Below are 13442 nucleotides of genomic sequence, written 5' to 3'. Positions count from 1 at the left end.
TACAGCAGATAGTAAAGAATTGCTTTCAATTTCCAAACTAGAATGAATTGCTACAAGCAATTCTGCTATATTAATACTTAGGAAACCTATATTGTTGTAAAGCATAGGAAGAGTATTCCTTTCTCAACAGCAGCCAAATTACATTTCCGTAAAACAGTAACTGCGGGCGTTCAGATAAGATGGTGGACTGTGGCACACAAATGTCTATAAATGAACAGCTTTTATAAGAACAAGAGTACCTTTTAAAATATCAAACTGTATATGCCTAAAGCTATCTTTTTTTGCAATACAAATTATATGTTGCATAATGCAACAAAGTTATGTTAAGAAGTTCAAAATGTATGTTGGTACCTTTCGGCTTTTCTTCATGGGTTATTACAGCAAGGGGCTTGGTGAAAGTTTTCTTATTGTGCATCATGGCCAAGATCATATCAACATTGAGTGAGGTGCAGGCTTCATCAGGAGGAATGCACTGTGGATGGAAACATCTGAGGTCAGGGATTCACTCAAAATAAAATACGGTATCAGCCAGAGCAGCTGCACAGCTGCCTCATTATCAGTGTTTGCTCAGTATTGTTTACTAAAGAGAAACGGGAGATCTGAATGTTATCAACCCTCCAAAAAACAATCTATGTCATATACTGGCAAAGAAAACTTATTCTCAGCTAGAATGTCCAGATGTCCCAATATTAGGGGCTTTGCTTTATATAGGACCCTATTGCTCTCCCTATTCCCACCCCCACATCTCAGTTTTTCACACTTGCTATCTGGTCACCCTATTCTCAGCTGCATCTTAAAATGTAAACGTGCCTTAGCGCTATATTACTTAAAACTCTATCGAAGTTTTACTATTGAATTGTTGCAGAAATAGTTGCATATTAGGATATTAAAGGCTGATGTTAACTACATAGAGGGTCAATATCTTCAAAGAGCTCTCACCCTAGTTTCCAAAAGTACCTTCACTTGTCACAGCTAGCTTTTATACTCACTGAGTAGCTGATTTTTCCATGTATAAACGCTGTGTGTATATTCAAATCCTGGCTTCTATACAAAAATTTGGACACACAGATTTACAAGCACAAAAATAGAGTCCACTTTTGAAAATCCGGGGGCCAGTTCTGTAGCTCACTGATGCATATATAGTGCATATATAGATCAATTATGTACAGGTCTTTTCTTACGTTAAAGAACTACTACAAATAACTCAAATTTTAGAAGTCATGCAGGTTACTCCCAAAAGTCTGAATAAAGTCAGAATACCTAACAGCTCATTTTTTAACAAAAAGATTTATTTTTAGTTATATACTATTTTTAAAGTAATAGTTAGGCAGTCTCCCAACAAGCAAACAGGAAATGTTAATTCTACTTAAATATATTGGAGTGAACATTCAATACAGAGAATTTACTATAAATACAAAAAAGTAACCACACTGAACTCTGGAAAACAAATGTTAATACTTACTTATTTCCTATCAAAGTTCTCCTGAGAGGGCCAACCTTACAGTTCACATATGGATGTTCAAAAACAATTACAATATTATCTCAGCAAGCTCTGGAAAATTAATGTTAATTTTGTTTATCCTATTGCTATTTTATCTGAAGAGAACAGAGAAAGCTGGACCACTCCCTTAATGAAAAGCAATCTCTGTTTACCACATGTAACCACTTACTTACATTTTCCACTTTAAAATATTGACCATGTGATCAAGATTCAGCATAGCTCTGAGTAAAAAGAACCTATAAAAATTATCAAGTCCACTGATAAAATGTTAATTACACTAATCTAAGTCTATAAAATCTTCAAATAGAGAAGTTAATCCCAGGAACTACTATGATCTGGAACTTATCTTGTAAAAATTCTCATTTTTTATCTAAATCTGAAAGCTTAAGGAAGTTAATAAACTACTGACCTTCGGCAGTCCTTGTGTGTCTTTTTCTTTATTTGTACACAACGTCAGCTCACAATGAAGAAAGAGCAAAGAGATGTTGAATATAGGTTTAAACACAAAGCTAAACCTCTTTTTATCCATCTGTGCATGTGGTATAGGAAAGTCCACCTTCTGGACATTGTAGAATTTAACAGATTCATCTTTAGGACAAATGTTTTCTATGATGGTGTAATCAGATATCATATCAGGGTTTGAATATGGTGAAACAAAACATGTTTGGATTGCAAAACCCAGGGCTCTGTCAGCTTTCGTCACAGAAACCTGCATATGAAAAACAATTTATTAAAAACTTAGCAGTGGCATTTTTGTTAGCAGCATTCACATTTTGGATGATGATGTGGTTTTCAGATGCCAGTTCCAATCAAATATTTCAAGCCTAATCTGTGAGGATGTACGGTCTAGGAAATACTTAAAGAATGGACGACAAGTTTTGTGGGTTCAAATCCCAGTTAGTCACTGTCCTAGCATGTAATTTTTTTGGAGGGTCAACCTTCCCTGTACTTCAGCCAACTCACCTGAAATATCCAGTGAAAAGTAGGCCCACTCAATAGAATGAATGCTATATCTGAACTGAGTTTTTGGGAAAGGGGAGGACACTGACATCACTCCTCCAATAAGTTTACAAACCACAGTAGAAGGCTATGGGAGCTGATTACAAGTTTCCCACTGCTGTATCTGCATAAATCTTCACTTAAATATAAATACACGCACACACAGAGTGGAATGCAGAGGCAGAGTGGAGAGGTTATGGTTTGAAGGAAGGGTGGGGCTTATGAATTCTGTGGAGGAGCAGGCTAGCGAGAAGCTATGCAGCTGTAATATTTTGTGTGATTGCTACAAACACCGCAACTCTCTAGTATTTTTTTTGGGGGGGAGAGGGGGGAAGGAGACCCACTCCCAACCCTCAGTGCACTGATATTATTCAGCCCAACTGGAATATGAATGCCACAATGCGATCTGTGGGGAAAAAAAACTATACAGATACATTTACATTTTCCATGCACATAAAACGTTATTTCTATAAAAAACTGGAGTGTTGCCCCTAATTATCAGAACAGCATGATGAAGAGTCTCACTAGCCTTAATATCCTCTTCACAAAAATGAGCCATATGCATGCATGCATGCGTTTTGCATACATCCAATGGAGAACCTGCCAAACTTTTCTACAGTCTAGAAAGAAATCTCAGAGTGGAGCCAGTGGATTGCACATAAAATTCTCCTTTTCCCTCTAAGTATGCAGAGCAAAACCACTAATTTAATTGGAGATAAAGTGGTTAAAGCATCTAAACAATAGAAACAATTATTATTATGAACAGGAAACAGAGGGTGAGGATCAGACAAGCACATGGTGGAAAAGAAGAAAGGCGAAATGGTTTGAATGAAAAGGACTTGCAGTAGGAAGGACAGATGTGGTTTATGCGTAGATAAGCCCCAAGGTCACTTTGCGTCTGAATGACTTGGTTGATTTCCCTTCGTAACTCTCCTAGGTAAACCCGGGCAGACGTTTCCTCGGGGAGATCCAAACAAGCTAGGTGAATGAGTAACACTGCAGCAAATGAAATTTGGTGTTGATAAATGCAAAACCTACACCCTTCTGCAGCAGATAAGAGGCTCAGAGTGTGAACTGGCCCATTCATCTCATGGGATATTCTTACATGAAAAAGTACATTTAAAGGTGATAAATGAGGTCATTAACAATACCTCTTAGATGTGATAACTGTTCTGTTCATAACAATGGATGTTCTCACTCCCTCCCGAGTTCCTAGATGCTTGTATCATTTACTGAGCATGCCCATTCTTAATTCCTCCCCCCTCACGTCCCAGTGGTATCTACCCGCTGAAAGGACTGAGCATGCCTGTTCCAAGGGCCTGGTACAGATTCAGCAATGAAGTGAGGGCAGTAATTAGAAATAAAAAGCAATACAGTATATAACAGATAGCGAAAACAGTGCAAGCAACATGAATTAGAAGTTATGAAGTGCAGAAAATTGATAAGGGAAGCTAAAGATATGAGGGGAAAATCCATGGCTGGCAGGGCTTAGCACAATAATGAGTTTTTAAAATATATGTTATGAACTAAAGAAATGTCAGCAGTGGTTTAGCCCCATTGCCAGATGTAGATGATAACATTTAATGATGAAGAAAGACAAAAATGTGTAATAAATATTTCTGTATTTGGAAAGAAGCAGGATGATGCACTTGTATCTGATGAGGACGATGAACAATTTTCTAACTAAAGAGGATGTTAAACATCATCTTATGGGACCAAACCTTCTTAAATCTGCAAACCTAGATAACTTGCACCCAAGAGTCCAAAAAGATTTGGCTGAGGAGATTTCTGGCTTTCTGAAGTTAATTTTTAATATATCTTGAACATTGGGGAAAAATACTAGAGGACTGGAGGAGTGCTAATGCTATGCCAATATTCAAAAAGGGCAAATGGGATGACTGGGCAACTAGAGGTCAGTAAGCCAGATGTCAATCCTGGGCAAAACAATGGAAAAGATGATATAGGATTGTATCAATAAAGAATTAAAGGATGGGAATATAACTAATGCCAGTCAACATGGTTTTATGGAAATAGATCTTGTCAAACAATTGTGATTTCATTTTTTGATAAGATATTATGTTTGGTTGATAAAGGTAACTGTATAGATGTAACAGACTTAGACTGTAGTAAGGTGTTTGACTTGGTACCACATAACAATCTGATTAAAATTAGCACTATACAGTATCAATAAAGCACACATTAAATAGATTAAGAACTGGATGACAGATCTCAAAGTAGATGTCAGTGAGAGAATCCTCGTATGTTTCTAGTGGGGATCCACAGGAATTGGTTCTCGGTTTGATACTGTTCAACATTTTTATCAATGATCTGAAAGTAAATATCAAATTTGTGGGTGACAAAAAGGTTGGCAGAGCAGTAAATGATGGCGATGACAGAACACTCACACAGAGCAATCTTGAGCCCTTGGTAGGTTCGGCCCATTCTAACAAAATGAATTTTAATACCTCCAAATGCAAAGTTATACATCTAGGAACAAGGAATGTAGGCCATAGCTACAGAAGGGGAGACTGTATCCTGAAAAGCAGTGACTTGGAAGGGATTTGGGGATCATAGTAGACAAACAACTCAACGGCTCCCAGTGTGATGCTGTGGCAAGCAGTGCTGGTGCAATCCTTGGAAGTATAAACAGGGGAGTAACGCATAGGTAAAATTACCTCCCTACTCCCATCTGGACGGCACTGATGAGACTGATGCTGAGGGGCTGCGCCCAATTCTGGTGTTCACATTTTAAAAAGGATGTTGAGAAACTGGAGAGAGTGCAGAGAAGAGCTACAAAAATGATTGGAGGGCTGGAGAAAATCCCTTAACGTGAGGGACAGAGCTCAATTTAGTGTATCAGAAAAAATGAGAGGTGACTTGATTACAGTGTATAAATACCTTAACAGGGAGAAAATACTAGATAATAGAGTGGTTTTTCATCTAGTGGAGAAAGGCATAAAAAGAACCAATGGCTGGAAGCTGAAGGCAGACAATTTCAAATTAAAAGTGAGGCTTTTTTTTTTTGTTTTTTACAGTGAGGATGATTAACCAGTGGAACAGACTTTCAAGGGAAGTGGTGGATTCTCCACCTCTTGATGTCTTCAGATCCAAACTGGATGCTTTTTTGGAAGATATGCTTTAGGCAAACAAGTTGTTGGGCCCAATACAGGGGTAACTGGGTGAAGTTTAATGGCCTGTAATATATAAAAGATCAGACTAAATGATCTAATGGTCCCTTCTGACCATAAACTCTATGAATTTTGAATTTCATCCAGTAACACAAGTGGTTTAGAAGAAAAGTAGGTGAGCAAGGATGAGCAAAAAGTCACCACATAAGAAAAGAGATAAACAAGATCTACAGAGACAGCATGTGAGAGGATTATAGAATTAACATATTGATAAGAAAAAACAAAGCAGAGATAAAGGAAAAATGCACAAGTGAATACAATAAAGAAAACTATTCTCACAGAAACAGAATCTAAGCAGGAGAGACAAGTACCAAGTCCTTAGAGATTATGCATGAGTAATTTATTGACGAAAGAGACAGACATTTTTCAAACAAACAAAATACAATGTTTTTTCTATCAGTGGAGGATGGAGGAACAAATGCCTGAAACAGATACTAATTTTCCACTGTGCAGAAAGGAGAAACAGAGGGAAAAAAATCAAGCTCATCCCAGAACAGGTGATAAAGAAATTAAAGTATGTATTTGAAGAAATAACTCCAAGACCAGACAAATCCAGAGCCAGAGGGATTCATCCCAGAATGCCGAAGGAAGTTGACAATCTTTGTCCAAGTGAAAAACTAATACCTTTTACTTTTAAAAAAACCCTTAACTAATGTTGATGTATTTTAACCTTGCTTCAATTTCTTTTAGTGTATTTTCCCCTATAACTTTGAAGTATTTGAAAGAAAGTAATTTTTATAGGTAGAGGACTAACATGCAACTAAACATTTACAGAAGCACATAAAATGAACTGTTACACTAATTGAAAGTACTAAAAATCATATCTGAATATTTTTCCCAACTGTGTTTGTTAAATATCACTGGCAATTACTGCTAGAAAGATGTACTTCTGTTTAAAGGTTTGCTTATATAGTGGACCTTATTTCCTAAAGTCTTCTAAGTACATGGGCAAGTTCCTGTGATATTCTCTTGTCATTCTACTTGGTTGTTATCTTACTAACAAAGATGCATATCCAATATAAATATTTTCACAGCATATATGTTAACAACCACTGAATGAAAATAATTTGTACAAGAGAGGAAGTTTGACACCTGTTTTGTATACCAAAATGTGACTGGAAGTGGCTTAAAGGTGAGATGGAATTATGATGACACTGTTAACACCCCTTCCTCCACCATGTAACCTGTAGGGGGATGGGGAAGCTGTAACTTGTGAGGGGGAAGAGGAAGCTATAGCTGTTTTGTACATAATTTCACCTTGGAAATGTAGTTAAGCTATATTTCTGTATAAAATGAACTCATTCCTCACTGACAATTCTTTGTACTGATGCTTGTAATTATCCAATAAAGGTCTGTAAGAGCTAAGAGACCAGATTCAAGTACTGTTCCATACTGCATATCTGACCAGACTGACAGACTTCTTTTAGTTGGATTTACCCATTTTGAGAGGATTCTTTGGTCTTCACCACAAAGAATTGTCTTATTAAGCTATGATGTCCCTTTTCTGAAATCACAGAAGTAGACATCTATCTGAGAGAGGCAATCACACAATGCCAGTTTACTGCAGGCAAGCACAAACTTGGCTAAATTTAAATGGCCTTGACGAACATTTTGGTTAATCTGAAAGCCTTTCAAAGTCTGTTACCTCAACGTAAATCTGTCCATTCTCAGCAATGGAGAAGAGTCCTTGTGAGGGAAAGAAGAAGAGATCTGTTTTATAAAGCTCCATGTTGAAGGTCACATTGCTGATTGGGGGTTCAGGAGGCGCAGGATTAGGTGAGCGTTTGCCACCCTCTGCCTGGTGGAGTGTGCAGTTAAACTAAAACAAACAAAATACAAATAAATCCCAGAACTTTTGCCCCATGGGATGGAAATGAGAGCAAAATTAGGCCCAAAGCTAAAAACTTTAATTTCAATATTACATACCACAACTATTTCAGGCCTGCTTGGAAAGGTAGCATCTGCTTCATCAGTGTCTCCTGGAAATCCATTATCACCCGATTCGACATCTTCATCATCAATTCCCCAACCACTACTTTCCACTGGTGAGGACAGCTGAATAACAATCTACATAAAGGAAGTGGGAAGTGAAAACGAAAAGCTTTTCTACAAAGGTGATTGTGATTCTCCTTTCATGTTAATTGTTTCTTCCTTTCTTCAGAACAACATGAAGACCAAGAAGTTGTGGCAGCCAACCAGCTGGGGAAAGCACGCCATCCCTGCAGCCCAGCACTGAGCATTTTATGTATGTATACTATATATGTGGAATAACCTTCAGTTTGTTCCCAGAGGTCAAAACCAGTAGAGCTGTAAAACTGCTCTCTATGTTGGAAAAGCAGCCTGGGGATTGGTATGTAAATGAGCATACCAGCAGTCCCACTCTGCTTCTGGTATTTCTGTATCCAACACTGCTAAAAGAAATGGTTCTCTGAAATAGATTAACATACCTTCCAACATTCAGTGAGTGACTCCTGGAAGAATCACAAGAAGTTCTAGCAGGTAGCAGAATTTTCTCCTGTAAAATCTCTGCGTCCCCCCCACCCCTCCCTTTTTTTTTTTTTTTTTTTTTTTTTTTTTTTTAAAAAGAAGACATAAGCCGGAAAACTTGCTATCCTTTTTCACATGTCTCTCTTCTCTGGACCCCTACCTGACCCCTCCTTTTCCCCTCCCCCACTCTGTTTTTGATCTTTCCTCTGAGATACCTTCTCTTTGGTGCTCCACCCATCCTCTGTCTGCTTTTCTCTCTTTAACCTTCGCCACGGAGCTTCTGTGTTTCCCCATCTGCTCCTCCACTGCTCTCACAACTTCAGTTTTGTTTTCTCAGATATAGTACAGCTTCTAACATTTTCTTCTGAATTGTTTGGACACCTCACCCTTTCTGCAGACTGCTGAATCACCTTTCAGTGGGAATTCTCCCAAACTCTTGGAAGCTCAGGACCTTGTACAGTGACATGGAGCTCCAAATGAGGTGCTTACTGAGAGGTGCTTGGATCAGTTTTGGTTTGACCCATTACACAGACTGGGTCCAGACACAAAGTTTAGATTGAGATGTATTTTCTCCACGATTTGGGGGTATTTAGATTCAGGTTTTTGGTTTGGGCCCATCTCTAAGTCAATAGCTAGAAGGTCTTGCCAGTACAGAATAGCTTTAGCCAGGCTAGGTCTGATCAAGTGGCTGTAGCTATCCTTGGGTTTTCTTTGTTTGCCAGGAATACTATAATGTGCTCAAAACCCCCAGAGGAGTAAAACACGTTAGTGCTTGTTGGCCTGGCCTGGCCTGGCCAGGCCAATATCTATTCAAGTTCACAGTGCAACTACGCTGCAAGTTCTGGTAGTAGAAAGCCTAGAAGCAAAGTGGGATTCTTTACATGGTCACTTACATACCCGTATCCAGATTACATTCCAAGTATGCAGCTGTATGAGAATTCTGAAACCAATTTTCAAACTGAGGGGCTCACGTTGGGTGTTCAGATCAGTACTTAGCTATCTGGGTACCCACAGTGCCCACTCAAGTAGTAGTTTGGGCACCCAAGTTGGGGAATTGAATTCTGTACATGGATTCAAACTTGAAGTCGAGGCCTGTCTTGCACACAACTAGATGACACTGAATACTTATTTTAAAATATGTACTTGTAATGAGGCTAATGGTCAAAGGGGAAATGTGTGATTATGGGAGACTTCAACTTCCCGGATATAGACTGGAGGACGAGTGCTTGCAAGAATAATAGGGGTCAGATTTTTCTGGATGTGATAGCGGATGGATTTCTTCATCAAGTAGTTGAAGTACCTACGAGAGGGGATGCCATTTTAGATTTGGTTTTGGTGAGCAGTGAGGACCTCGTAGAAGAAATGGTGGTAGGGGACAACCTTGGTTCGAGTGATCATGAGCTGATTCAGTTCAAACTAGATGGAAGAACAAACAAATGTAGATCTGGGATTAGGGTTTTCGACTTCTCGAGGGCTAATTTTAAAGAATTAAGGAAATTAGTTAGGGAAGTGGATTGGACAGAGGAACTTGTGGATTTAAATGCGGAGGAGGCCTGGAATTAATTTAAGTCGCAGCTGCGGAAATTGTCAGAAGCCTGCATCCCAAGGAAGGGGAAAAAAACCATGGGTAGGAGTTGTAGGCCAAGCTGGATGAGCAAGCAACTCAGAGAGGGGATTAGGAAAAAGCAGAAAGCTTACAGGGAGTGGAAGAAAGGCGGGATTAGCAAGGGAAGCTACCTTGTGAGGTCAGAACATGTAGGGATAAAGTGAGGAAGGCTAAAAGCCGCATTGAACTGGACCTTGCAAAGGGAATCAAAACCAATAGTAAAAGATTCTACAGCCACATAAATAAGAAGAAAACAAAGAAAGAAGAAGTGGGGCCGCTATACACTGAGGATGGAATGGAGGTTAAGGATAACCTAGGCATGGCCCAATATCTAAATAAGTACTTTGCCTCAGTCTTTAATAAGACTAGTGAGGAGTTTAGCAATGATGGAGGGATGATAAACGGGAATGTGGATATGGAGGTGGATATTACCGCAACTGAGATAGAGGCCAAACTTGAACAGCTTAACAGGACAAAATCGGAGGGCCCGGACAATATCCATCTGAGGATATTAAAGGAACTGGCGCGTGAAATTGCGAGCCCGTTAGCGAGAATTTTTAAGCAATCGATAAACTCGGGGGTTGTGCCGTACGACTGGAGAATTGCTAACGTAGTTCCTATTTTTAAGAAAGGGAATAAAAGTGATCCAGGTAATTATAGGCCTGTTAGCTTGACGTCTGTAGTATCTAAGGTCTTGGAAAAAATTTTAAGGGAGAAAGTAGTTAAGGACATAGAGATCAATGATAATTGGGACGAATTGCAACATGGATTTACTAAAGGTAGATCGTGCCAAACCAATCTGATCTCCTTCTTTGAGAAGGTGACGGATTACTTAGATAAAGGAAATGCGGTAGATCTAATTTACCTCGATTTCAGTAAGGCGTTTGACACGGTTCCACATGGGGAACTGTTAGTTAAATTGGAAAAGATGGGGATGAATATGAAAGTTGTAAGGTGGATAAGGAACTGGTTAAAGGGGAGACTCCAGCGGGTCGTATTGAAGGGTGAACTGTCAGGCTGGAAGGAGGTTACTAGTGGAGTCCCTCAAGGATCGGTTTTGGGACCGATCTTATTTAACCTTTTTATTACTGACCTTGGCACAAAGAGCGGGAATGTGCTAATAAAGTTTGCGGATGACACAAAGCTGGGGGGTATTGCTAACACGGAGAAGGACAGGGATACTATTCAGGAAGATCTGGACCACCTTGTAAACTGGAGTAATAGTAATAGGATGAAATACAATAGTGAAAAGTGCAAGGTCATGCACTTAGGGATTAATAATAAGAATTTTAGATATACGTTGGGGATGCATCAGTTGGAAGTGACAGAGGAGGAGAAGGACCTTGGGGTATTGGTTGATAGCAGGATGACTATGAGCCGCCAATGTGATACGGCTGTTAAAAAAGCAAATGCGATTTTAGGATGCATCAGGCGAGGTATTTCCAGCAAGGATAAGGAGGTGTTAGTACCGTTATATAAGGCGCTGGTGAGACCCCATCTGGAATACTGTGTGCAGTTCTGGTGTCCCATGTTCAAGAAGGATGAATTCAAACTGGAACAGGTCCAGAGACGGGCTACTAGGATGATCCAAGGAATGGAAAACCTGCCTTATGAAAGGAGACTCAAAGAGCTTGGCTTGTTTAGCCTGGCCAAAAGAAGGCTGCGGGGGGATATGCTTGCTCTATATAAATATATCAGGGGGGTTAACGTTAGGGAGGGAGAGGAATTATTTAAGTTTAGTACTAATGTAGGCACGAGGACGAATGGGTACAAACTGGATATTAGGCAGTTTAGACTTGAAATTAGACGAAGGTTTCTAACCATTAGGGGAGTGAAGTTCTGGAACAGCCTCCCGAGGGAAGTAGTGGGGGCAAAAGACTTATCTGGCTTTAAGACTAAGCTTGATAGGTATATGGAGGGGATGTTATGATAGGATAGTTTAATTTGGGCAATCGATCTTGGATTATCACCAGATAAGTCTGCTCAATGGTCTGCGGGGAGACGTTCGATGGGATGGGAACTGAGTTACTGTGGAGAATTCCTTCTTGGGTGCTGGCTGGTGAGTCTTGCCCACATGCTCAGGGTTTAGCTGATCGCCATATTTGGGGTCGGGAAGGAATTTTCCTCCAGGGCGGATTGGCAGGGGCCCTGGAGGTTTTTCGCCTTCCCCTGCAGCGTGGGGCATGGGTCGATTGCTGGTGGATTCTCTGCAGCTTGAGGTCTTCAAACCAATTTTGAGGATTTCAATAACTCAGTCCTGGGTTAGGGGTTGTTATAAAAGTGGACGGGTAGGGTTCTGTGACCTGTCTTGTGCAGGAGGTCAGACTAGATGATCATATTGGTCCCTTCTGACCTACGAGTCTATGAGTCATGTGAAAAGTAACAAGTGACACAACAGCATACAATACTGCTTTCCTGTATCCAGAGAATAAACACACTTGAAAGCACATTTGAGGAGCTTATTGGTAGAGTACACCAACCTTTCATTGTGGAAGACTTGGTTCAGGTATTATGTTAGTGGACACAGGTGAAAATGTGTATTTTAGTGGGCACTTGTTCTTTTGTAAAATAGCACCACATAATTTGCCATGACCAACAGTCTGTGCTCAGGAGAAGCCAGGCCTTCACTGAATGGCAAAAGAGCAAGATAGAAGCCTGCACAGATTGGACCACTTCCTCAATTTCAGGAGGATTATCCATTCAAAGTTATAGAAGAGAAATGTTACCTACAGGAGTATTAATTTATATTTTCTTTTGTGATCATAAATCTTTGTTGCCGTACCACCTCAGGGCTAAGTTGAGCCAGTAGTGTGGGGGTACTGCAGAGTTGCCCTGGGGGAGCTCAGGGAAGACTTGTGCCTCCCTCTCCAAGCAGCATGGTGCATGAAGGAAGGCTGCATCATCTTTTGGAATAGTGCAGCTAGTTCCCCACAGTGCACAACTTGCTCCAATGCCTAGTGCGGAAGAGGGGAATACACTCCCATCTCCTCCCACTCTCTTTGGGATGTCATGTGCCCCCAGCAGCACACTGAGGGAGCAGTCTCGCACTTTCCTGAGTACAGGGACTGTAATTGTAACCGGTCCTAGCCTGGGCATGAAAAGATTGAGAAGGGGGCACATCTCCTTAATACTCACATGAGGTCCAGTCACAGTCTGGTGCTTATAGCCTTATTGCACCATAACAATACACAGCAAAGAAAAACATCTCTCCTTGTAAAATACTCACAGAGTTAAAATAAACTATGTTATCCAAGGCATAGTCTATCTGTTGAGTCCCACAGCTGTGCAAAGAAGATTCCAAAATGAAATGGGTACCATTCATCTTCGCTTTACAGGCAGGATCTAGTAGTGAGAGTTCTGTTCCTGTGTAACCATTAGCCTAAACAATGACATTGCATAAGTGGCTGAAACCTCAGTGAAAATACAATTGCATGAGATACATACTTACAAGTTATACTCTTATTTTAAGTAGAGCGTATATATTTTCGCATGACTATTAATAAGACTGCCATTGAACTGCAAGTCCTGTGACATTTACTGCAAAATACTGTCATATAATGACATTAGTTATTGGAACAATATGGGGGACAAGCATCACATGGAGTAAAAAAAAGAAAATAGCTATACAATAACTCCTCACTTAAAGTCATCCTGGTTAACG

At 40.0% G+C, this 13442-nt stretch overlaps 1 protein-coding gene across 9 annotated transcripts in view; it reads right to left on the bottom strand.

The window, feature by feature from the left end:
- Nucleotides 1-13442, bottom strand: part of TGFBR3 (transforming growth factor beta receptor 3) — a 518676-nt gene that overhangs the window by 353153 nt on the left and 152081 nt on the right. For all 9 annotated transcript variants that reach the window (XM_050962136.1, XM_050962133.1, XM_050962135.1 and 6 more), the window contains 5 exons: nt 13008-13160; nt 7615-7755; nt 7334-7507; nt 1911-2210; nt 352-472 (listed from right to left, as the gene is read on the bottom strand). In XM_050962136.1, coding sequence (XP_050818093.1) covers nt 352-472; nt 1911-2210; nt 7334-7507; nt 7615-7755; nt 13008-13160 — 889 coding nt within the window. The remainder of the gene's footprint in view (nt 1-351; nt 473-1910; nt 2211-7333; nt 7508-7614; nt 7756-13007; nt 13161-13442) is intronic.

The sequence above is a fragment of the Gopherus flavomarginatus genome, chromosome 7 (genome assembly GCF_025201925.1).
Source record: "Gopherus flavomarginatus isolate rGopFla2 chromosome 7, rGopFla2.mat.asm, whole genome shotgun sequence".
Lineage (NCBI taxonomy): Eukaryota > Metazoa > Chordata > Testudines > Testudinidae > Gopherus > Gopherus flavomarginatus.
Note: the sequence above shows the minus strand (reverse complement) of the source record. Positions and strands in the feature narration are given on the sequence as shown.